Source organism: Prosopis cineraria, unplaced genomic scaffold (assembly GCF_029017545.1).
Source record: "Prosopis cineraria cultivar Desert tree isolate PC_DT_omini unplaced genomic scaffold, ASM2901754v1 PC8, whole genome shotgun sequence".
In the NCBI taxonomy this organism is placed as follows: Eukaryota; Viridiplantae; Streptophyta; class Magnoliopsida; order Fabales; family Fabaceae; genus Prosopis; species Prosopis cineraria.
In genome coordinates this window covers 4323790-4350198 of record NW_026555339.1, presented here as the reverse complement: position 1 = coordinate 4350198, position 26409 = coordinate 4323790, and the positions used below count along the sequence as shown (strand labels likewise).

At 34.3% G+C, this 26409-nt stretch overlaps 4 protein-coding genes and 1 non-coding gene across 7 annotated transcripts; 4 read left to right on the top strand and 1 right to left on the bottom strand.

Moving 5' to 3' along the window:
• Nucleotides 1-2895: 2895 nt before the first annotated feature.
• Nucleotides 2896-7309, top strand: LOC129318031 (glutamate receptor 3.3). Of its 2 annotated transcripts, XM_054962534.1 has the most exons (7): nt 2896-3432; nt 3513-4852; nt 4949-5226; nt 5546-5577; nt 5660-6066; nt 6440-6919; nt 7066-7309. In XM_054962534.1, exons 1-6 carry the CDS (start codon nt 3171-3173, stop codon nt 6902-6904), a joined length of 2784 nt encoding a protein of 927 aa, XP_054818509.1. In that variant the 5' UTR covers nt 2896-3170; the 3' UTR covers nt 6905-6919; nt 7066-7309. The 2 variants fall into 2 exon arrangements, with proteins under 2 accessions (XP_054818509.1, XP_054818508.1); XM_054962533.1 differs by having other exon boundaries at nt 2897-3432; nt 6440-7309.
• A 2296-nt stretch (nt 7310-9605) lies between these two features.
• Nucleotides 9606-14049, top strand: LOC129318986 (MLO-like protein 9). The gene is made up of 14 exons (XM_054964014.1): nt 9606-9990; nt 10081-10138; nt 10237-10559; nt 10665-10781; nt 10863-10920; nt 10994-11082; nt 11172-11246; nt 11358-11446; nt 11532-11581; nt 11682-11722; nt 11803-11976; nt 12062-12097; nt 13425-13492; nt 13596-14049. The coding sequence occupies exons 1-14, from the start codon at nt 9859-9861 to the stop codon at nt 13912-13914; spliced, it is 1629 nt and encodes a 542-aa protein (XP_054819989.1). The 5' UTR covers nt 9606-9858; the 3' UTR covers nt 13915-14049.
• Nucleotides 14050-14795: 746 nt separating this feature from the next.
• On the top strand, nt 14796-20123 carry LOC129318151 (dolichyl-diphosphooligosaccharide--protein glycosyltransferase subunit 1A). Of its 2 annotated transcripts, none has more exons than XM_054962760.1 (10): nt 14796-15036; nt 15713-15757; nt 16430-17070; nt 17150-17297; nt 17368-17544; nt 18045-18113; nt 18202-18291; nt 19097-19255; nt 19350-19562; nt 19655-20123. In XM_054962760.1, exons 1-10 carry the CDS (start codon nt 14938-14940, stop codon nt 19844-19846), a joined length of 1833 nt encoding a protein of 610 aa, XP_054818735.1. In that variant the 5' UTR covers nt 14796-14937; the 3' UTR covers nt 19847-20123. The 2 variants fall into 2 exon arrangements, with proteins under 2 accessions (XP_054818735.1, XP_054818734.1); XM_054962759.1 differs by having other exon boundaries at nt 14797-15036; nt 19350-19574.
• A 719-nt stretch (nt 20124-20842) lies between these two features.
• On the bottom strand, nt 20843-20914 carry TRNAW-CCA (transfer RNA tryptophan (anticodon CCA)). The gene has a single exon. It is a non-coding gene; the product is annotated as a tRNA-Trp (tRNA).
• A 2596-nt stretch (nt 20915-23510) lies between these two features.
• On the top strand, nt 23511-26162 carry LOC129318152 (protein MULTIPLE CHLOROPLAST DIVISION SITE 1). Its single transcript, XM_054962761.1, has 5 exons — nt 23511-23670; nt 23772-24014; nt 24102-24265; nt 24365-24752; nt 25605-26162. Exons 1-5 carry the CDS (start codon nt 23620-23622, stop codon nt 25779-25781), a joined length of 1023 nt encoding a protein of 340 aa, XP_054818736.1. The 5' UTR covers nt 23511-23619; the 3' UTR covers nt 25782-26162.
• The last annotated feature ends 247 nt before the right edge of the window (nt 26163-26409 follow it).

Genomic DNA, 26409 nt, shown 5'->3' with positions numbered 1-26409 from the left:
TATGATTATTGTTTTTTCAGTAATTATATATCGATTCTAGTTATTTTTTGCCCTTCAATTTTCCAGTTGGTGCAGTGCCCTTGGGATAAAGGTGTTCAAAACCAATCTAAGCTAATGACATCAAACTAAGTCAAAATAAACAAATTAAAATTGATTATAAATAAAGTTTGATTTGATTTTTATTTTAACAAAAGCAATTGGTTTGGTTCAAAGTTTTTGTTCTTTAAACTTGCATCAAAAAATGAAGTTTTATTATATTTATTTTATATATTTTTTTAAATTTATCTAAATTTTTTGTCTCTTTCTTAAATTTAGTTATCTATAAATTGATGGTCAAAAATGTGATACAATTGATTAAATATTATTCATAATTTTTATGATATTTGTCTAAAGACAATTGCTTATAACTAGTTAAATATTGTCTGCAAGAAAAAATGCTATTATATATATTTAATGATAAAAAGTTATTATTATTAGTATTTTTTTGCAAATTAAAGTAACTAACTTTGTTTTATATTTTTTTGCAAAAATTAATGCTCAAATGTTATCATAAATTCATAATAAATATATTTTGATCAAGTTCAAGTGAACTAAAATTATATAATTTGAAACATACTTGTAATTTCATTAGTTTTTAATAGTTAATGGTTTGAAGATGTATATGTGTGATCACTTTGTTATTAGTATTTTCGTGTTATTAAAAATATTTTGAGGAAAATAAAAAATCATATTAACTATTAAATGGCTATATAAACACACTTCACAAGAAAAAATGCACACTCATATTAAGTGTAAGTAATAAAAAAGAAAAAAAATCAAATAAATCTATTAAAGCTTGATTTAAACATTAACTATCCCAAACTAAATTAAAAACTAAACCAAACTGATTTATTAACTTTAAAAAGACTTTAAATATTAAAAAATAAAAATATATGAATCCATAAAAATAACAAAAAACACAGATACCTATTAAAATATGAATAAAATATAGGGGTATAAAGTTACGTTTTCTTTAGTTTTATACTAACTTTTTTGGGCCACGTGCGAACTTATTCAAAATATGTCATATTTATACATATTTATCAGAATAATATTATAACGCACCCTGGTGCTAATTAATAGGCCCTAATGCGATGCGAATGCCTGCTGCTTTTGTATTTCACCATTTACTCATTTTTACTTTTACTTTCCGTCTTATGGACTGTCGAGGCATTGGACGAAGGGAGAAGGAAGAAAAGAGGCCACCAGAAGAAAGATCATGGAAAAAGCATGCCCGAATTCCCTTTTCTCTTTTCTTTTTTCCTTCAGGTGGCCGCAACGTGAAACCCAGACGAATCTATTGTTTTTTTTTTTAAAAAAAAAAAACAACGACAACAACAAAAACAAGTCTTTCCTTCAGGCTTCCAAGTTCCACTCGTTGTATACTTTTAGCTTTTATTTTATTTTGTTTTTGAAAAAAGAGTCATGTCTACATTTTTATACTAAAAATATTTTTTTAATTTTATTTTTAAATTAATTTCAACATCTTTCACTAAAATTAAAAAATTTAAAAAACTCATTAACACTATTTAAAAATTTAATAAATTATCAGTTTTATCCCAATTAAATATACATATTTTAATAATATTTTTTCTAACATTTAATGGAGGTAAAAGAAAAAATTTATGATAAAAAATTATTAATATGACTTATAAATAAAGTTTAAAAAAATTATCTCTTTACTCAATAAATAGAATGAGAATAATTCATAACTGTATTTATTTTCAGTAAATTTGCATGCACATCATTTCCCTTTTCTTTTGTTAACATCGGAAACAATCGATTTCCCTTAGGTCCCATTTGCTTATTAAAAAGAAATGAGATAAAATGAATTAAAAAATAAAAATAAAAATAAAATTATTAAGGAGATAAGTAGGCATATTTGTAAGAAATGAGGTAATTTAATTCATGAATTTATGAATAATGGTTCATAATATTTTTTGAAGGATAATTATTCTTACATTTATAATATATATTAATAAATTTTATCATACTTATTATTGAAGGAATGTGTTTAGCTCATTTTTATTTTAATTTTTTTTAATTTATTTTATTTTTAGTAACCAAATCAGATCTTAACTTAATAACTGTGAGTAAAAATGATTAATTAAAAAATAGACATATCTTTTTTATATTTAAATAACTTAAAAATGATAATTTAATTATAATAAATATATGATTCTAAACATATTATAAATAATATTGAAATGAAAATAAAAAATAATTTTGTCCATTGCATACAAGAAACTTAGAACAGTTTCTACTTTAGCCAAAAAAGGGAGAAAATACAGAAGAAAAGTTCCCACTTGTAAAAATTCCTTTCTTCATCCCATCAATTTAACGAACTCCCTCCGCATCTAAATCAGCCTTTGAGAGCCAAACTAGAGCGCGTATGAAATGTTTATTCGCATCAAAGCAATAAATTAAAAGGGTATTTTTCTGCATAGAATTCAGCATTTTGAAAACGCTTTTTATTTATTTAACATTCTCAATTAATTAATGATTGGTGTGAAGAAAATTATCCTCTCGAATCAATGGCAGTTGTTGTGTACTCCTCCGATTAAAATATAAAAATATAAGTTAATTATATACAAAGCTTTCATTTCCGTCAAATTATACATTATTATTTTTAATTATAGTCTCAATTATTAATGCACGTGAAAGATAAAGTTACATAAAAATATAAGTTAATAAATATAAAAAATATTTTTTTAGATATAATAGATAATTTGTTTATATTTTGAACCTAAATAAAAAGAAATGTTTATATTTTGAAGATGATGAAATAGGTCCCTTGACGGAGTATTGCATAAACTCCTGCATCTGGGTTTTGTCACATTGCATTACCTTGTAAATAAATACTACACTGTATTTTTAACCTTTTATCCAGGGCAAAGCAAGGCAGGGCAAGAGAAATGGAGGAGATTAGGAGAATTTAGCTGAAGCTCCTTTTGTTTTGCGTCCTTCGATCCAACCCTTGTACGGTGAATATGTGTCACATGTTTCTTCCGCCTTTTGATTTTTGAAAGCTTCGTGAACTTTCGTTCTTTCTTCTATCAGAATCAGATGCTTCTACTTAATAATCATCTTCTCCTCAAGTCTTCGTTTCCTCCCTGTTTCTCTCACCAGCCATGAATTTGCTTTGGGCTGTTTCTTGGGTGCTTGTGCTTTTCACAGTACCTCCATGTGTGGTCAGTGCTAATTCATCAAGACCGGTTGTCGTGCATATTGGGGCTATCTTCAACTTTGATTCTACTATTGGGAGGGTAGCCAAAATCGCGTTGGAGGAAGCAGTGCAGGATATAAATGCTAATGCTAGCATACTCCGTGGAACTAAACTCGTCCTCACTGAGCAAAATTCCAATTGCAGTGGTTTCTTGGGCTTGGTTCAAGGTAACCTACTAATATTTTTCTTTGCGCTATTTCTTTTGTTGTTTCACATACTCCGTGTAAAATTTTTGTTCGAATTGCAGCTTTGCGGTTCATGGAGACTGATGTGGTGGCAATAATAGGCCCACAATCTTCCGTTGTTGCTCACATAATATCCCATGTGGCAAATGAGCTTCATGTCCCTCTCTTGTCATTTGCTGCAACGGACCCAACTCTATCCAACCTGCAGTTCCCATTTCTTGTGAGAACAACGATGAGTGATTTGTACCAAATGGCTGCAATTGCTGAAATTGTTGATTATTATGGTTGGAGGGAGGTCATTGCTATATTTATAGATGATGATTTTGGACGAAATGGCGTGTCAGCCTTAGATGGTCAACTCGCAGCTAGGCGCTGTAGAATCTCTTACAAGGCAGGAATTAAATCAGGACCTGGAGTTGGTCGGAGTGAAATCACGGATTTGCTGGTCAAGGTGGCTCTAATGCAATCTCGGGTCATTGTTCTCCATGTAAATCCTGATTCAGGATTTATGGTTTTCAATGTTGCCAAGTATCTTGGGATGACAGGGAATGGCTACGTCTGGATAGCCACAGACTGGCTCTCCTCTGTTCTGGATTCTGCTTCTCTCCCTTTAGACACAATGAATGTTCTTCAGGGCGTTCTTGTTTTACGCCAACATACTCCTGATTCAGATAGAAAAAAGGCATTTCTGGCTAGGTGGAACAAGTTAACTGGAGGCTCTATGGGTTTACATTCTTATGCCCTTCATGCGTATGATACTGTTTGGCTGCTTGCACATGCTATGGATGCATTCTTCAACCAGGGTGGGATTATATCATTTTCTAACGACTCCAGGATAGATGATGTTGACGTAGGTAATCTTAACCTTAAGGCAATGAGCGTTTTTGACAATGGAACGCTTCTGCTGAACAACATATTGCAGAGCAACTTTGTTGGTTTAACAGGTCCCGTAAAATTTGGGTCAGACAGATCTCTTGTTCGTCCTGCATATGATGTTATCAATGTGGTGGGAACTGGGATTCGTCAGGTTGGTTACTGGTCCAACTATTCTGGTCTGTCCATTGTACCTCCTGAGACATTGTATGCTAAGCCTCCTAATCGCTCAAGTGCAAACCAACAACTCCACTCCGTACTATGGCCTGGAGAAACACTATCAAAACCCCGTGGATGGGTTTTTCCAAATAATGGAAAACAACTGAGAATTGGCGTGCCAGTCCGATTCAGTTACCGTGAATTTGTATCACCCGTTCAAGGAACTGATATGTTTAAAGGTTTCTGCATTGATATATTCACAGCAGCTGCAGGCTTGTTACCGTATGCTGTTCCATATCGCTTTGTCCCATTTGGAGATGGCCATAAAAACCCAAACTACGATGAACTTGTTAGGTTGATCACCACAGGGGTAAGTTGATTTACTGCATCAAAACTTTGATTCCTTGTGCTAAATTTTTATGCGTATTTTATTCAACTGGTTAATTCTTTCATTTTCTTCGTACAGTACTTTGATGGTGCTGTTGGTGACATTGCCATTGTCACAAACCGGACAAAGGCTGTAGATTTTACACAGCCATATATTGAATCTGGACTTGTCGTGGTGGCACCTTTTAAGAAAACAAACTCTGGTGGATGGTCTTTTCTGCGGCCATTTACTCCTTTAATGTGGATTGTCACTGCTTCTTTCTTCTTTTTCATTGGGATAGTTGTATGGATTCTGGAGCATAGAATAAATGACGAGTTCAGGGGTCCACCTAGACAGCAAATTATCACAATTTTATGGTCAGTTCTTCATGATGTAATCTTACTTGTGTGTTTAGCTTGATGTAGCCATAAGTTTTTATATAAATACGCTGTGAATGAAGACTATAATAGGTATAGCTTCAGTCGGTTCATGTAAATCATACAGGCAGCACTTAAGGGATTGTCATGGCATTAAGCTTCTGAATAAAAATGCAAGGATGTAATATTCTTGTTGCCAGGCAATTGACGGTCAGAATTAACTGATGTGTCGTATGAGGGGATTGCAGAAATGATTGTTGATTCATCATCTTACAGGCTTGAACTGGTCAATCTAATTTGTTTTCTGATGCATCTGCAGGTTTAGCTTGTCAACTCTTTTCTTTGCCCACAGTAAGTGATGGTCTAGTTACTTTCTTTCATGGAAGGGCCTAGTGGATCAGTTTTTCTGAATTTTTCTCCATTTCTTCTGTAGGAGAGAATACTATGAGTACTCTTGGTCGCATGGTGGTAATCATCTGGCTGTTTGTGGTTTTGATAATCAATTCCAGCTACACAGCGAGTTTGACATCAATCCTCACAGTGCAGCAACTATCTTCTCATATCAACGGAATAGATAGCTTAAAAGCTGGTGATGAACCTATTGGGTATCAAGTGGGTTCATTCGCAGAACATTATTTGGCTGATGATATTGGAATATCCAAATCCAGGCTTGTTGCCCTTGGATCTCCTGAAGAATATGCCAAGGCTCTCCAACTTGGTCCTGACAAAGGAGGTGTTGCTGCTATTGTTGACGAACGACCCTATGTTGAAATTTTCTTATCAACCCAATGCAGCTTCAGGATAGTAGGTCAGGAGTTCACCAGAAGTGGCTGGGGATTTGTGAGTATCTACCTTTTTAGACAAAACATGTAAACCATATTCATGCTCCCTTGTTGTACTATCTTTGGATTTTCTATTTTTTTCATTAGTACATGGCAAGGTATGCATCTGACTAATAATCCAGAGCTATTAATGATTTCACTCACAAATCATCATGAAAATTACAATTTGTTACAGGCACCTGTACTTACACTCTATGATTTTCAAAGGTCTTTAATGACCGGGCTGATAGTAAACATGACATCATCAGCATTCTCAACTGACTCTATATATGTATATAGATATCTTCTATGTCGGGGTTTGTTTCATTTTAATGAATTTGATGTCTAATGTGGCGAAGCATCTAATGATTGGTGTTGTCTCGTGTTTGTAGGCATTCCCACGGGACTCCCCTCTGGCCGTTGACTTGTCAACTGCAATTCTACAACTTTCTGAAAATGGTGAACTGCAGCGGATTTATGATAAGTGGCTCGTAGGAAGAGGCTGCAGCGCAGAAGATACTGAAATTGATTCAGATCGGCTTCGGTTTAAAAGCTTCTGGGGTCTCTTTCTTATATGTGGGATTGCATGCGTTGTTGCTCTTTGTATCTATTTTTTGCAGATTATGCTTCAGTTACGCCATTCCACTCCTGCCCAACCGGCTGCTTCCAATGGAAGCTCAATTTCTGGACATCTGCGAAGATTTATTTCACTGATTGACGAGAAGGAAGAACGATCCAATAACAGCAGTGGAAAGAGGGGTGAAGCCCAAAGATCATCAGAAGAAGATGAACTAGGGAGGCAGCTCAAGAGGTTACAAACACACAGAAGTCAGACAACTGCTCAACTCAATATTTGACTATAAAACAAGCAGGTATAACCTGATTACATCAAATAGAACCTAGGCTCAATTCAATTTCAATCATTGACCTTGGCTATTTCCTTACAAATCCCACACTCAAGGCATTGCAAGTGTTTATATGTTTGAACAACTACTTACGCCTGTTTTGTTCAAGACAGCAGTACACGCCAGCTGAAACAAGAATTCCAAATATCTCCATTGCTGACTCTCTTTTTCTTATTCCTTGAGATGTTAATATATTCAATTTCAAAGGTTATATCATGTAATGTAATGATATGCTTAGATGTCAACCATCTGATCTGAATGGGTTTGATCATGAGGTCTAAGAAACGTTCTCTCTCTTCCCTTGTGTAGATGACAGTCTTACTTAAAGCATAAAGAAATTTGCTGTGTATTCTTTAATTTTGGGTGATGTTGATGATTGGTAACCAATGAAAAGGAAAGATCAATTTAGGATGCACTAAACTAACTTTTTAAAAAGAATATTAAAAAAATTACAGATTTTTATCTCGATTTCAATTTATAAACTCTAATTTGTAGAAATTTCAGTTTTTAAAAATCCCAACAATTTTTTTTTTGGTCTGAAACTCCAAACAATTGGTAACACTAACTTCGTAAAGTAAAATGATTGGACCGAAGGTCAAGAAATGTAACCTTGCTCTAACAAAATAAATAAATAAAACATCACTAGGCAACCTGTTGTTGGACGCGAGATTTGTCATTATGGACGGAACATTTGAGTAAATATGTTGTGTGAGCGTTAGCCATAAAACAAACTTTTTGGACAAAGGAAGCATGTGATTGTGGAAAGTGACTGGTGGTAGACAACCTTTATAAATATAAATTGATTGGACACAACTATCTCATTATTTCATCTATCCATAAAAGGGTTAAGTTCTTGACCGGAAGAAAAGAATGAAAATGAAAATGCAAAAAAGGGTTAAGTTTCATGTGATTCGTGATGCGAGCCAGTAATCCAGCCTTGATAATTCAAAGCTTATACAGAAATAGGTACAGGGCATGTAAAATTACAGTCTCAGACACGCACCGCAAAAACTAGATTACAAGTGTTGGGCTGCCGGCTGTTACTCCGTCACTGCCAATGGTACCTGCATCTTCATTTGCCTATCATTAAAATTTATAAATATCTATGAATTTATCAACAATATAAATTATAAAATATATTTATAAGTGAACAAGTGTAGCTTTTGTTCTTGCACAAATAAACATAAAAAAGGGTGTGAACTTTCTTCTCAAATTGGTGCAAATAAAGGTTAAAAAAACTTATCACGGGATTAGGTTCAATAATAATGGTGGGGTGAGATGGGGGGTGAGTTAAGGTCAAGAATCTAAATTTTGCTGACATAATAAAGCAAATTTAAAAAAAATTGGCAAAAAAGAATTTTTTTTTATTATATTAACCCCACATATGTATTTAGATTAGTGGATGACATTATCATAAAAGAAAAAAGTAAAATTCAATTTTTTTAAGAGAGTTGTGTGCCTGTTTTGATGATAAGAAAGAATTCATATACTTTTAATAAAATTCAAAGAAAAATTATCAATATCAATAATATAAAAAAATTTAGAACAATTAAATCAGAGAAGGATTAGAGTGAAGCTCATGGAGGATATAACTAAGATTGAAATCTCATATATAATTTATTGAGGCATGCTATTGGCCTATAGCCCATGAGCAGATATATATGATCCATTTTTTCATATTTCCTTACAGTCTAAGAAGGATGACACCCTCCAAGTGGAAGAGGGTTCAAGTAATGAGAGAAAGAGAGGGAGATCTCTAAACCTTTAAATAGCCAAGGCCCACACATCCGAACAATGAATTAAAATAATCGATAAGTTATGGGTCTCATAATTCAACCTGTTATAACGGCAGTTGAACCGATAATATAATAATTAAATAAAAAAATAATATATATATATATATATATATTAAAAAATGAGTCACCTTTAGATCATGGTTCGATCATCCGGGTCTTAAAACAGTGGGACTTGGAGGTGATCCTGTAAGCCGAAGACAGAGGGAGTTGGCTTCTCTCCTTTGAGAGAAGCCTCCTCTGCCTCTCCTTTGAGGTAAAGGAAAATCTGGACCGTTCAGATTTAGATTTAATTTTTTTATTTTTATTTTTTATTTATATTTTTAAATTAAAAATGTATAAAAATTTTAATAAATATATTTATTAATCTGACAGTTTAAATTTAATATAAATGATCTAAAATTAATCTTACAATTTTTTAATTAATTTACTGTTCTGTTCAGAATATATTTACACTGTCCAGAATATATCTGAAAAGTTAATTTAAATTTTTTATATTAAATTTAAAGCATCTATATTATATATTAAATATGAACTTTTCAGATTGATTAGTATATTTATTAATTTTTTTTTAAATTTTATACATTTTTTAATTTAAAAATATAAATAAAAAATAAAAATAAAAAATTAAACCTGTACGGTTTAAATTTTTCTCTGCCTCACAGGAGAGACAGAGGAGACTTCTCTCCTTTTAGGCAGAGGAGGCTTCTCTCAAAGGAGAGAAGCCGACTCCAAGACAGAGGGTGGGAAAATTTTTATATGGAGGGTAGAATCCTACATAATCAAATGGGAAGCGTAATTAATAATTAACAATGGTATCCCAAATGATGGACGACTGTTAGTGGAGTGGAGTGGGGGATGATTAATAAAAATAACGCATTGCATGGGGGAGATTAGTCATCGAAAGAAGGGGGTGAAATGGAAACAGGAGCGTCAGTTGTTCCTCGCCGTTCATTTTTGGGTTGAATGAATGTCGTTAGAATGGAAATGGGAAAAGGGAAAAGAAAAGGATTGATGTCGAAAGCTGTTCTTGACGTTCCCCAGAGTGTATGATGAAGGCAGCATCCTTAATGATTTCCTGAATCTCAACGAAACGTCTTGCAAGCATTCTAAATGTCAGGAGGCGAAGAAGGGGGTTCCGCGAGGCAGTTAGATCAGACGCCGACATGGGCTGTCTCTTTAGTCTGCGCAATTATCGTCCTCATTTCTATTATCCTGGAGAAAGTTATACATAAATTTGCTCACGTACGTGTTTCTTTTGTATCTCACGATCTTGTTTTGTACGTTTCATTCTTTCTCGCCTTCACGTTCCTCATTTATTTTCTTGTATTTCAGGTGCTTGAACATAAGAAAAAGGCAGGTTTGCTAGAAGCCTTAGAAAAAATCAAAGCTGGTATATTTGCCATTGAGAATATGAATTGCATGTTTTGTTATTTACTTTTTTTTTGTTCCTAAACTACCTTGTAATTCTATGTACGTACTTGATTGCAGAATTGATGGTTTTGGGATTTATTTCTTTACTGTTGACGTTTGGACAAAGCTACATTGCTAACATTTGTATTCCGACTAAGTATGGAAATACAATGCTGCCCTGTCGGATAAGGTCCACTGAAGCTGTGGGTGGTGAGGGCGGTCATGAAGAGGGTGGTCAAGAAGAGAGTGTTGAAGGTGGCGGTGAAGGTCATGGTGGTGGTGAAGATCATGGTGGTGGTGCGGCGGCTGTGGCGACAGCAGCGGCTGAGCATCATCGCAGGTTGTTATCCTATGAACGTAGGTTTCTATCCGGCGGTGACAGTGCAGCCTCCTGCAAACCGGTAATTAATAATCACATGATTTTTCTTGTCATTCTTTTGTCAACTCAATCAGGCTCAACCATTTGATGAATTTAACCTCTTGATTTTTAATTTGCATTCTAATAGGGGCACATCCCTCTCATATCCGTCAATGGCTTACATCAGCTACACATCTTCATCTTCTTCTTGGCTGTTTTCCATGTGTTTTATAGTGCAATAACCATGACCCTTGGAAGATTAAAGGTTTCTATGTTCTTCATCTCCTCTTAAACCAGCACTTTTTTCGTTAGTACTTGTATTGCAATCATGCCTTTATTTTGCTAGATTCGTGGTTGGAAGGAATGGGAACGAGACCATATGAGAGAACAAGAAGCCATGAATGGTACAAATCTTCACCTTCAAATATTACTTTTACAATCTCTACGCAAATAAACTAATTGGAATTGGGCGTTCAGATCCTAATAGATTCAGACTTACCCACGAGGTATCATTCGTCAGGGATCATAACAGCTTCTGGACTAAAACACCCATTTCCTTCTATTTTGTAAGCACCTATTTCCAATCAGACTTGTAAGATATAGATTGATCATCATTGTGGTACAACTGGAGATAATTCATCAATTTGTTGTATAGGTATGCTTCTTTCGACAATTTTTCAGATCTGTTCGAAAGGCTGATTACTTGACAATGCGACATGGATTTGTGACTGTTAGTGATTTTCAGTTTCACTCATTTCTCTTGCAGATATATATCAGTTTAATTATCACAATCATGTTGTCTTGTTTTATTTACAAATTCTGCATATTGATTCTTTTATAGGTGCATCTAACACCCGGAAGCAAGTTTGACTTTCAAAATTATATCAAGAGATCACTAGAGGACGACTTTAAAGTAGTCGTGGGAATCAGGCAATTTCTTGCCACATACACAAATTAACTCATCACTGTAATTGAAGTTTCTTCTAATCATTGCTTGTATTTTTTATTATGACAGTCCAATACTTTGGGCGTCCGTGGTGCTCTACTTGCTTGTGAATGTCCACGGTTTGTCCTTATTAACTTTATCTATATCAATGGGGTCTACATTACAAAGGCATTCAAATTTACCAGTGAGTACATGATTGCTATGGTAACAACTTTTCAGGGTGGCATGCTTCTTTCTGGGTGTCTTTTCTTCCACTAATAGTAAGTATGTTTGTTCAACACCCTATCTGCTGCATGATTTCACAGTAGAGCAGAGTGATTAATGACATAATTACTTGAAGGTGATTTTGACGGTTGGAACAAAGCTTCAAGCAATTATAACTCGAATGGCCCTTGACATACAAGAAAGACATGCTGTGGTTCAGGGGATGCCCTTAGTGCAAGTCTCTGACAAACATTTTTGGTTTGAATGGCCTCCATTAATTCTTTATCTCATCCATTATGTTCTCTTTCAGGTATTTATTACTTTCTTAGTAACTTGTGTGTTTTCTGATGACTGATATGCTAATGCATATATGCCATTTGGTTTTTTATCTCCAGAACGCGTTCGAGCTAACATATGTGCTTTGGATATGGGTAATCAACTTTTTCTCACTCTTGTCGTCTATTGCTCAAAGTTGTAGTCCCCCCAGTGTTAAATGTAGGAGTTAGATAACTAATTCAAATAGATTTAAAAAATTAGTTTAGTTAGTTATTTATAAGAAAACGAGATTTAATTTCTTTGAAATATCCCCGCTTTTGATCATTTATATTGGAAGTTATTGATTGCATACAATCAATAGAAGCAGTTTGGGAGAAAAATAATAAATATGAGAGAGAAAGGAGATTAAGGTCTTATATTTAGGATCAAACCAAACTACTCAACTGACTTTGACATTTAGGACCTGGGGAGTTCATACAACGTATAGTTGTATACATCAACGTCAGTGCCACTTTTATCAAGCGTCTACAAATTAAAAAGACACGAAATGAAAATAATCTGGATTTTTGTAAGCAATGAGGAGATGAAATGAAAAGGTGAAAAACACAAGAGAAGACCTCTCTACACTTCGGAGGCTCTCGAGAGAAATCTCTAGGGTCCACATGTTCTCTTTCTTTCTTTTCTTCACTTGGACCACTTAAAGAGAAACCTCTCTAGCAATATAAGCAATCTAGATTTTCTCAAGGTGTAGAAAAATCCAAGTGAAAAGAAAAGGAGAAAAAGGTTTTGGTGGTTTCTTTAAGATCTCTCTCTCTCTTCACTTGAACATCTGGTCATCTGGATCACCTGGAGAGAAACCTCCCATAATATCAGAAGCAAAATGAGGTGAGGTCAGATCTGCTCGTCAAATATATTACTATATGTGTGTATGTGGCCCATCCTCTCTCTCTCTCTCTCTCTCAAGCAGGAACAGGAGCAATCTAATGATCTAATCCCCCTATTAATAAAAGAGATGTGAGTTTGAATGAAAGTGTGCATGCATATAGAAGATTCCTTTTTCATCCCATCACTCATCTCCTCATTGTTATTTCATGGGTTAAGGTGCAAAAATATACCAAAATTTTTTTATCAGTAGTTTATGATATCTTTAAGTTAACAATGGTGAATGTGCACCCATTGAGGTTGACTTTCCCTAATTTATTAAAATAACCTGTTGTTGGCTTCTAAATTTTAAGGATACAACTTAATGGATTTGAAAAGATTAATCTCTTTTATAAAATTAATAGGCATCCATGCAAAATTATTGATTCAAAGATACGAGAAGCTTCTAAAGAGAAAGTTTTTGAATATTTTTGCACATTAACCCTTGTTTTATTTATCATTCTCATTTCAAAAATACTGTACAACGATCATATTCTAAAGGATCCAAATTTGGTAAGACATGTATGCTACGCTTAAAATAGAGTTTTGTTTGCGGTGCAGTATGAGTTTGGATTGAGTTCATGCTTTCATGAGGATATGCGCCTTCTTGTGGTCAGAATTGCGTTCGGGTAAGTGATATGGAAATCATTATAAACTCACATAAAAACGAATAAAAGAAAAGAAATTAATAATAATGAGAAACTCGGGCATGTAACAATATTTGTGTTGCAGAATAGCAGCTCAAGTTGTGTGCAGCTACGTGACACTGCCATTGTATGCACTAGTGACACAAATGGGATCCACAATGAAGAAATCAATATTTGATGAACAAACATCAAAGGCCATCAAGAAATGGCACCAAAATGCTCAGATGAAAAAGAAAAATTCCAAAGGCAGAACCGCGACTCAAACTTTGGGAGCTAGTCCTCCTCAAGGAGAGACGCCACTCATGCAAACCACAGATGAACAACAACAATTACATCAACAACAACAACAACATCGTCAAGATCAACAAGAATCTGCCACTATTGTTACCCCCGTGGATCTCTAATACCGTTGCTGACTCAGCTCTCCAAACAACTAAATTTTCTCTATTCATGTACTTCAAAAGAAAGTGACACGATAGAATATGGCAGCTTGCATATAGGTTTATAAACACATTATATATAATTACACTCATCAAATTTTTTTCCCCTGTTTCTCAATACATTTTTGACATTTATTTTTGTGAATATAGATAATTTGAAATGAATTTAACTTCATCTTCCCCATTGTCTTTGCTGGCTTTTCCCCGATTTCAAAACTTATTTTAATATTTAAATTTAAATTATGGTAAAATCATGCAAAAATATTGGAAATAAAAATTAATGTCTGCAAAATCTAATAAGAATGTGAGAGAAATTAAAAATTAAAAATATTGCACAGGTAATTTTCTTAAAAAAAGTGTACTCTATATCGATATAAATGGGCTTTCATAAAAAATAGAAATTCTTTTTTACTAAAAATCATTGTATTTCCCTGACGTTAAAGATTTCCAATATGGGATCTGATGTTGGTTTTCATGTGATTTCCCGTCCCCCACGACGTTCTATGCGATTAAAAAGGCTTGATTATTTCATTTTTTATGTTATGTATATGAAAACAACTCATGTAAATTAATGATTAATATTTAACTACCATTCTTGACCCAAAAAAAAAAAAAACAATGCAGTGCACAATTTATTAGGTTCTTTCAGATATTTTTATTAATTATTATTGAATTTAAAGATATCTTGGGTCATTTAATTTATGGTTATTATTTGTAGCTTTTCTAATGAACAATAACAAATTCTGTTCATCGATATTTTATTTTTGTCATTTAATCAATAATCTCAGGATGGTTAACACACACACACACACACACGTTTCTTTTTTATTAAAAAAAAAAAAAAGTCTGCTATTCCTGAATCCTGAGTTCTTGAGTGCCGAAGACCGGAGTGATAGGGCGTAATTTAATAGTAGGCATTGAGGCGATTTGAAGCACTGACAAAGTGAATGAGAGGGGAAGCAACAGATCAAGGCTATTGCGAAGACAATGACCAGATATACGAGGTTTGTTTTGTTTCTCCTTGCAGTGGCCGCTCTCTCCGTGCCCGTGCTTTCCGAGCTGATCCTCTCCAAAGTTGAGCGTCGCGTAAGTGATTCTCACTTGTCGATCATTTCGATCTCATTGCCTTTTTAGGGTTTATGGTTCTTATGTTGTTCAATTTTGTCCTCTTGCTTTCCTTGACCTAACTAGATTTCGATGTTGCATCCGCGAGTTGAATTCGCTATGAGCCACAACGCATGAGTATCAATATGAATGATTTTGTCTGTTGCTACTTCTTATATATTTTGTTCGATCCCGCTTGATTACACTTATAACATTGTTTATTTCTGCCTCTGTTCCATATCTTTGTGGATTAAGTAACGATAGGATGGAGTCTAAAACATAGGTATATGGTACACTTTTATATGAGCTATTTGATTCAGTGAGTCTTTTTCAATGCTTATCTCCTCTTAGAGTAGACATCCTTATGTAGTTGCATTTAAATTTCGTTTTCGAGATCATTTATGAATGATGCTGTCATCGAGATTCTTGATTTAAAAAAAAAAAATTACACGAAATGAGCTATATCCATTTGAATTGAAGGGGGTCTCTTTTAGATATTTTTTCCTTTCAGAATTAAATCTACGTCCTGGTAGAATTGCTGTGCAAGATGTCCATCCCTTCTTGCCTTTTAATCATTGGTTACCTTTTAGCATTTCTAAAGCTCATCATCATCGTTGATGACTGCCTCTGACTATTTTTCTCTTTGGTTACTTTGTAGATTGATTTGACCTCACAGATTGTGCGGATCACCACAACACTAAAGGTGCAGTAATAGCATTACATTTATTGTTTTTATGTGTGTAACTTCTGGAATTTTACTTAGATTTTCTGGAAACTGTTGATACCTATCCCCGAAAACATGGTCACTTACCTTTATTGTTGTTTCTCATAAAGTTTTCTGCAACTTAAGAATAAGCCACATAGGAATGTTAGCTAAGCTTATGGAAGAAGTTTAATGTAAGCTATAGACAGAAACTTGGACAAATAAACAAATTTGGTGTCTCGTCCTATATCCGTAAACATGGACTTCAATCAAAATTGAAGCTTGAAAGAAAAGCTGTTGTGAGAGCCATCACCTACCACATGTAATTGATTTTACATCGTGATGTGTAAATATTATAAATATAAAGAGTTAGTTATAAACAGGGGTATAGTCGTTAATTAGTTACTGTTACTGACTTACTGTCATTAGTACTTAAGAGTCAGTATATATATCCCCTATGTCCAATGATGTAGCGTGATGTTAGTTCCCTAACGATATGAGTATTGTTCAGTTTCTCTCATCTGCTTCTCTCCTTTTCTCTTCTACCTACCTCTCTTCTCTCTTCTCTATCCTCTACCATATCACATTGCCATCTGTTTTTCCTTTTTTTAAAATTTTATTTTTATTATATTTTACCTTATGTTTTTCTTTCATTTTTTTTTTTTTTTGCAGGCAGAGAATACAGGATCTGATCCTGTGTCTGAGGTTTTGTTGACCTTCCCTGATAGCCAGGCAAATCACTTGGCATACTTGACAGTGACAATTAATGGAGGGAAAGGGAAAGGGAAAGGGAAAGCATCTTCTGGGGCAAATTTACCTGTTGAAGTTGTCCATCCTGAAGGAATTCCTCCTTCCTTGACTGTTTATTCTGTATCGTTACCCAAGGGGCTTGGAAAAGGTGACAGTTTACTGTTGGAGGTGTTGGCTGTTTTTACCCACTCTTTGCTACCAGTTCCTGAGAAAATTACTCAGTCTGATATACAGCTTGTGCTTTTTCAAGAAAGCGCTCACTACCTTTCTCCATATGATGTCAAGGTCCAATCACTCAGTGTTAAATTGCCTGATGCAAGAATAGAATCTTATACGAAGCTAGAAAATACGAAAATGCATGGTTCTGAAATAAAATATGGACCTTATGAGGATCTCCCTTCATTCTCATACTTACCAATAGTCATACATTTTGAGAGTAATCCTTTTGCTGTTGCCAAAGAGTTAATCCGAGAAGTTGAGATTTCCCACTGGGGCAACGTACAGGTTACGGAGCATTATAGTCTTGTTCATGCTGGTGCTCAAAGCAAAGGAGAATTTTCCAGGTTAAATTGTTTCTTTGGTTTTGAATTGGCTGGTTGTTTTGTTACCTGAACATGTAATAATTAATCATTTCTGCTATAGGCTTGACTATCAAGCCCGGCCCTATGTGAGAGGTGCATCAGCGTTTAGGCGTCTCGTTGCGAGGTTGCCACCACGAGCTCATTCTGTGTACTACAGGGATGAAATTGGCAACATTTCAACTTCCAGTTTATGGGGTGACTCAAAAAAGGTGAATTTTCTAATTTAATGATTATGTTCTTTTTTGAAATGCCTGTGCTAACCTTTGCCCAAAAAAATAGATGGAACTTGAGATCGAACCTAGATATCCAATGTTTGGTGGCTGGAAGACTACTTTTACCATTGGATATGGCTTGCCACTTGAGGACTTCTTATTTGCAGTGGATGGGAAACATGTCCTTAATATCACTTTTGGTTCACCTATGAAAGAGGTGGTGATTGATAATCTCTTTGTGAAGGTAAATGAGATGATTTTATCTTGACAATGTATTTGTTTTAATGTTATATTTCATCTTTCGTGTTGAAAAGGGATCTTATAGTGAAGAGTACATTTCACTTGGACATTTTCTTGGCAAGAAGACAGTGCAGGGAGAAAATGATTTTTGTATATGAAATTTCAACTTGGTCTACTGATATGAATGTGAATCAAATCAATCAGCTGCATCTTTATTTATTCCATTTTCCTTTTTTTTCCCCTCTTCTTTTCCTACTGAGAAGTTTTTCTCTAAACTTTGTACTGTGTATTCAACAACAACAAAAACAACATAAGCCTTATTTCACTAAGTGGGGTCAGCTTTGTACTGTGTATACCTGGTACTTAATTTGGATTTTTATTTTGAAGTGACCTGGGATGACTTACTGCTTTTGGTTTGTTCCAGTGGCATGTAGTCTCGGAATTATTGATATATTGACCTCATGGATCATTATTATTGGTCTGAGTGGTGATTTTTAACTACAGGTTGTTTTGCCTGAGGGTTCCAGAGAATTTTCTGCATCTGTTCCTTTTCCCGTGAAACAATGGCTGGAGGTATTGTCGGAATGATATATGCTGCTGTGTCATCATTTACCCATTCTCGTGGTTTGGTTTTTAAGCTCCTTTATTTGATTACTTTCAGACAAAAATTTCCCACCTGGATCTTGTTGGTAGACCTGTTGTTGTGCTGGAGAAGAACAATGTTGTGCCTGAGCATAATGTTCATTTTCAGGTAATTGCCGATGCACCTTTTCCAGGTAGCTTAAAGTGATAGACTTGGTACACGCAAGCTGTCAAATACCCAGGATGCATATTTAATCAATATGCTACACCTGGGTCATTTTTGTCCTTAAGAAAGATGTTAGAACTTACCAGATTTTGAATGTCTTTTTTTTTTTTTTGGCCTGGTTCTGATTTTGGATGTCATGATAAAAAGTTTTGAATTCTGATCATTTTAGTTTCTTATATTTTAATTATTAGATGAAGATAAAAAGAACTAGTGTTAAATTAATTAAATGGACAGATGACGCAAAAGCCAAAGATAAATTTCTATTCTAAAAACTGGTCTGAAAACAGGGAGCCGGGGAATACATAGCCTTCTCTCTGTTGCGGATTGGTTACTCTGCAATACGCACATGGAAAATACACAACTGTACTACCCCAAAGCAATATAGGTGCTAATTACGTTTTGATCCTTAAACCACCCTAACACATTAACCCGACCAGCTTAGGCAATTAAATGAAGTCAAATATAATTAGAAAGAGACATAAAGGAGTAAAATATATACGTCATTTACCAACAGGCCACATTAAATCTGGGGCTGGTCGCAGATGGTTATTATGTGTTGGTTTTTTTTATCATTTAGCTTGATTGCTGCAAGTATACTTACAGTCTGAAAGCCAAAAAACAACGGTTAGGTTGCTAAATAAGTGTTACTTTGTGTTTAGTGTTTATGCATTATGATTAGATGTACAGACTCTGATGTTGATTACTACTTCAACTGGACTATGATTAGATGTTCATTAAATATTTGCAGGTCTATTACAAGTTCAACTGTCTTTCTATGCTTAGGGAGCCTCTGATGTTGATTACTGGAATTTTCTTTCTATTTGTTACTTGCATTATCTACATGCGTGTAGATTTTTCAATCTCCAAGTCATCTCCTGTTTATTTGGCAAAGCTCCAGTGGGAGGAGGTAATCAAATTACTAAATTGCAGTCCCATAGGGAATCTGGTTTTTAAAGCTAAGTATAGCGCTCATATTCTGGGCTTCTTGTTTTTCCATTCAGGTGCAAACAAATATTCAGCAGCTGTGTAATATCATTAACCGTTGCTTGACAACAAATGACAAGCTAGAAGCATCTCTACGAGATCTTTCTAGGACCGGAGACATTCAAGCTTGTAAAACAACTCGAAAATCAGTGGACAGCTTGCTGAAAGAGTTATATAAAGAGTTGAAGCCACTGTTGACATTTTTGCAATCTTCTCCACAAGCAGCTCATGTATTACCCAAGGTTTTGTTGGGAGTACTTTCTAATTTATAGATCCTTTCCCACTTGATTCATGGGTATCTTATTTATCGTCTTGCTTGCAGGTGGAGGAGCTAATTGCAAAAGAGAAGGAGTTGCAAGAGAAGCTAATGGCGAAACACTCTACTGTTGTAGACTGCTATGAGAAAAAATTAGGGGGGCGGGAAATTGAGAATCGGATTGCGCCACATCAGCAGAAAATTGCAGCTTTAAGGCAAGAGGTTGATGACCTTTTGGAGTTTATTGACGAGATTTGATTACGACTCCCCGATTTTGAAAAATGTTGTACTTGGCTTAGAATGTTATATTTAGCACATCATGTAACACAAGTTTGGACTTGATGTCAGTTCTGAAGGGCTTTGTTGGGGTTCCATTGATTCCCGCGTTGGGTGTTAAGAGATACTTGAATGGGCTAAAAGTTTTAGATATTCTACCTCTCTAATTGGCTAGGCGTCGTCCCTTGATGCCTGGGCCTGTGACGGTCGTATTATAGCTTTTAATTCAATAATAATATTGCGGGGCTCTATTTTATCAGTGGCATTTCCAAGAAAAACAAAAAGGCGGACCAGGAGGAAAGTAAGAGCATGCGTTACAATTAAAATATTAAATAAAACTATCACAAAAAATAAAGTGAAATTTTGTTGTTATTGTTATTATATATAAAAATCATATTAAAAGTTAAAATTTAAATTACTCATGGTTGGGAAATTTTGGGGTTTCTTTTTTTTTTTTTTTAATGTTTACGTGATTCTCATATCTAGCTGTGTGAGCATGTTACTCTTATTATGAAATAATAAAAATTATAAAAACGTTAAATCTAAACTATTCAAATCAATATATAACATAAAAGTGGAGGCTAATGTTTTTCACAAAGAAAGTGTAAAATCCAAATATAAGTAGTTAAGATTACCTAACTAATTATCCTTTGATTGATCATTTCAATTAATTTGGATATTGATATTGCCATTATGTTTGAAATAAAAAAAATAAACTAAAATGTCATATATTAATTAATATAAGTGTGAATTAATTATTTTTTGTTAATGTAAATTATGAAAGGTGAGTTAAAAAAATTTATAATAAATGCTTATTTCATAGGTAATTTTACTTACATAAAAAAAACAAGTAAAAAATTATAATTTTTTTATAAATAGAAACGGACGAAGTATAACGTTAAAGAAAAGCATTTTTTTTGTTCTTTTTTTCCCGTTCCTATTCGTTCTTTCCTGCGCAAAACGTGTAAATCTGGGAATTGAACCCGACGTGAATCGAACACGCAACCTTCTGATCTGGAGTCAGACGCGCTACCATTGCGCCACGGATCCACGGTGTTAAGGCGTGGAGTTATTTTATAAACTAATTTAAATAAGAGGTCCTCACCGAAAGTCGAGCTGGGAGAGCTGCTATTTGTATGATGCTCGGTTTACTAAAATTTCTCCACTTTTATCTCGTAATAACCCGATGTGGGACAGGAAACGGAAGTCCCTTCACCAGGATACCATTAAACAGCTACCGTAGGAGTACTAATGGATCAAGTTAATTAAATGCATTTGACATTGGTAGCTGGAAAAATATTTAAATAAATCAAGTGCACTATATCATTATCATTTATAGTTTATTCAATAAAAATATAATGTTAAATATAAATCAATTCTGATATTAATGATAATAAAGAGAAAAAATGTAATAAATTAAATGCATATTTTGTTACAAAAATAGAATCAATTAAAAATGTCACACAATATTTTATTTAAATTATTTAAAATATTTAAATTGGATAGACTACAAATGATTGTCAAAATCAGTGTGCTTATGTTTTTTTTTTTTTTGTAGTTTATACTTTCATATCTCATTTCTTAATCTAATTTGGTTTAAATTTTAGCATTGATGAGAGTGATATAAGATAATGTAGTTTTATCGTGGATTAAACATAATTGTTAGGTGGATAAAATTTTCATCACTGGTCAATAAGTTTTTTTTGGGGGGGGGGAAGAGAGATGTCAGATCCCTAATAGTCAAAAGAGAATTGCACACAAAAAGATTGAAATTCCAAACTATCAAAGGAAACTAAGCTCCGTAAACACATAGGAGCAATATCAAACAAAGCAGAACAAGATATTTTGCTTTCTATCCACACATTGTATCCTAACTTCCCAATTTCGCTACAGCATGTTCAGGATTTCAATAAAAACCATACTGCCCATACTAGTGTTGATACTCACTATCGATTTGATCAATTAGAGTCTTGCAATCTAACTCTAGCACAGCCTTTTTGAAAAAATCTCATACTAAATGCAGACTCTTTAATAATACACGTTGCCTCACTTCATGAGCACTACAACATCTCAAGTAATAACAAAAGCCTACTATTTAATGATCATTATGATCAATAATAGTTCAAGTTATTTGCATTTACAAAGCTTGAGATAAGAGTATAAGAAACGTATTGCTAGCTTTTACAAACTCAAAATAAAACATGTAACATCGCAGTCATAGAATTAAATAATAAAAGATTCTATCCCATGTTGAGACTACCTTCTACCAATGCAAAGCAACTTCCATGGCAATATCCTTTCCCATGGCTACGAAAGCAATGCAATCACATTCTCTTGATAGAATAATAGAATTAATGCTCTTGGATACTACTAGATGATGAATATCTTGCCACATGCTGTCAGCAGAATTTGTGGAATTAATGCTCTCGGTCATTGTCGAGAAAGCAAACCAAATCATGCTATTATATCACATTGTTGTCATATAAGGGCTTGATTGAACACTTGGCACTAAAGGCTCGACCATCAATCATAATTTGTTCCCTCACTTACCATGGTTTCAATGACTATTCACTATGGCTCTGACATCTCCTTCACTACTTCTCGACAAAAGATTTAAGAGTTACTGTATTGATAACGTAAGAGAGGCTTTATTAAGAAGGTGAATTTTGATAAAATTTTAATGCAGGATCTCATTAAAGAAGTTATTCAATCTCTCGCTTAAACAAGGACGAAACCTTATAACAAGCCATGAAATATTGATATTTCAAGTTATTTTACGTACTTCTTCCATACATATCTATAAAGTATTAGAATATAATTTTTTAAATAAAAAAATATTTTTAACTTCTGGTAGGTATCCAATACTTTTCAGAGTTGATGTTTTAAAACTTATACTTCAATGCATAATTTAAGATAATATTTTAAGAAAGTGAATTTTACTATCCTATTATTTTTTAAATATTTTTTCATAATCTTCTTTTTTTAAAAAAAGATTAAAATTCCTAAGAAAATAAATTTCTTATGTTTCTAGAAATAAATATTTTATTTATTTACTGTTAAATTTTACCATTTACTTTCAAGTATTTTCATTTTAGGTTATAAATTAGTTTGTATATTTTTATTTTATTTCAAAAATCTTCTATAATATGAAAAAAATAATATCCAAAACAAAATTATTAGATGTAATATATATATATATATATAGTTTGTTTCGTGAATTTTTTTATAAATATACACATACACATATCCTAAACATATCATATCCTGTACTTTTCAAAAATAAAAATAACCACATATTGAATCTATGCATTAATTAGTTCAAAGGGGTATTAGAGAAAAAAATAACACCAATGATCATTATCACTAATATCAACACATAAGATAAAATTGATAACAATTCATTTTGTTCATAAATCATGACTTACAAATACTGCAATTTATTCATTAAGTTTTGTGCATTATAAATATTAAAAAAAAAATCTTCCGAATGCGGAATCTCCGATCATTTGATTTCAATATAAGTTAAGAGTTCAAAATAATATCAAATAATATAAAATTTTTAATTTTGACAATTTTTTATCATCATTTCAGTTATTAACTTTTCAAATATTTAAACGACAATTTACGTATTTTAAAATATTTTCATGAACTCACCGATTGATTAAGTTGGAAGAACACAGCAAACTTGGTAAAAAGCAGCTTCGTGAAAACGGCTTCAGGAGAACCTGAACCCTCGTGGACCCAAGCTCCTGGAAATGGGATCAGCAACAATTTGGGGATTGAGGTTTGAATGGATTTCTGTCGAGGTAAGTAGTCTGGTCCAGTCGTTGATTTTTCAGACTTATACAGTACGTGTTTACCAGAGTTTGACATTTTTGTGTTATCATTCGCTTCAATTCAAACATAGGCTAAGAGCTACACTCACAACTTCGTCTTCAGCTCCTCATTCGGCCGTCGAATTCCCCAATTCCGTCGGAGAAATGGGACGTCCTTATTATGCGACACAAGCCGACGACACCTTTGGCTAAAACCTAAAGCCTTGGACGCAACGGCGATTTCCCGCACAGAGCCTAGGGAGCAGCATTATTATGTAACTGATTGTTGCTTTGCCAAAATTCATCATCTTGTTAGATCTCCCCCTCCCTTCCTGGTATGCTAATGCTACGCCTCGTGTTGATTAATTGTTGCTTGATATGGGGTAATACGCGCTTCTCAACCAAATTCCATTTTTGAACAGACGAATTCAACTCCAAGCAAGTTTTGGATTTTGTTATGTGTTGCCGTTGTTGTTCTGGTGACGGCCGTCCGAGCGTTTGTAGTGAGGAAATCAAGATACAAGCGCCCTGGTTCCGTTGCTGATCTCGTGAGACGTGGCCAACTTAGATACGATTCAAGAGGCATGTATGATTCTATCACCCTTTTACCTTTCTAACTTGTTAAAACATTCATTGTCCTTTATAATTCTATTGAATGGATGCTTCGAAAATCAAACTAATTCAGATCAAGGCCTCTCAAGTATGAAGACCCATTCAATAACCCCTTAGTAAAGGTTAGCAAAAGCAAGTCAACCGTGGAGATTTGTGGAAAGCTTTACCGCTTAGCCCCAGTGACTCTTACTGAAGAGCAACAAGCCATTCACCAGAGAAGGAGATCACGGGCCTACCGCTGGAAGCGACCTACTATGTTCCTTAAAGAAGGAGACTCGCTACCTCCCGATGCTGATCCTGATTCTATCAGGTGGATTCCCGCTAATCATCCTTTTGCAACTACTGCTGCTGATATCGATGAGAACTTGGCGCAAAACAACGTCTACCAGAAGCATGGAGTTCCTTTACGTATTAAAGCCGAGCACGAAGCCCTCCACAGAAAGCTTGAAGCCCTAGAAAATGTACGCGTTCACTAACTTATGAGTGTGTGACACAGTCTTGGGGAGCTAGATAGTTTTAAATATCTATGAAGTTGTGGGTTCTGAATATGCAGAGTAATCTGTGGATAGTTGTTTTCTGGGTTTAGATACCTGGCTACTAAGACTTGGTTTTCATTTTTCAACATCCAATGGCAATTCCACCAGTATTGAATGCTCGCTTTAGTTACCCCATGACTATAACTAGAGAACCAAGCAAAAGGTAGGTTCCCTGATTTTGGATTATCAATACTAGAGTATTTGAGTCTTTGCTGTGAGGTTGGCAAAAAGAAAATAGAGTCTTTGCTGTGAGAGTTTGTACGTGGGACTTTACTTCAAGATGCCTCCCAGTAAATACCAAGGTGATGGTTGGTGAATAGGAAACCTGTATGGACAATTCAGTGTTTGTGTTATATATATACATATATCTTAAACAATATTTCTCATGCTATAACTTTTTAAAAATAAGTTCTCAAGTGCTTGGAACTAAGAACTACTTGCGGCTGCAGTTCACTGAATCATAATCTTTAAATCAATTTGAATTATAAAGTCAGGGTGGTGGCTTCTGTTAGTCTGCCAAGAAGTTAGTCTGGGTTTCGTTCTCTCTCTTAACATTAATTTATTTGTATGGAGTTTTCTCTTGAATTTATTTTTAGACTAAGCATATCATATGTCTATACATGTCAGATCGATTTATATTTTGGTTGCGTGACAAACATACTTGATGCCTGCAGATTGGCAGGCTTTTTGTCTAAAATGTTTTAACTTTTCTTGTTTCTTGAAGTGCTTCTCTGCCACATTGTTGTATAACTGAAAAACTTTCCGCCCATTTTGCAGGAACAAACACTCAACAGATTGATGATAGATCCTGCCGATGGTCAAGATTTTGAGAGAACATTGAAGTCCCATGCGAAATCGAATGCCCAAGCAGAGAAGACCTCCATTAACAATCAGGTGAGTGACCCAGATAAAGTTGAGAGCTCATCAGCGTTTGAGGAAAAGCCGGGTCTTTAATTGCCTTACCGCTCATCTGCCAGAAACCTTTAATAGAAAGCTGCTTGGAGTGAAGTAGTGAATCTCCACTTAGCATATATGAATTTGAATTGGCTCCAAAATTTTGCGATGTTGTTCTGGTAGCCTTAGGAAATGCGAATTGTATAGGCGATAGCTGTAGATACTAAATGTAATTCCATGGATTTCATGTTGTCAAATCTTTTACTTTATGCGGATTGCAACTTATGTTACTTAAGAAACTGTATGGGCACTCGGCTTCCAACTTCTGCAACCATTGCATCCTCGCCACTGACATATTGGTTAATAAACCAACCATGGGCAGAGGTTTTGGAATATGCTTAGTTGCAAAGATGATGAAAGATTGATTTTGATTTTCGAATATGCTTTGATTTATTGCTTTCTGATGATTCTTTATGGCATTCTTTTTCGGTGGTCGGCAAGTTATGGGAACGAACATCTTTTTACGCTCCGACACTTGGAACAAGTCCTCAAACATGTTCATAAGGAAGAATATTCTTATCATTTCAGCTCGGCCTCACGGTGTCATAAATTATTCTTGATGTTATACTTGCTAAAATGATTTCAACTTCTATTTTGTGACAAGAAAGTTTCATTTTTACTCGTCGAT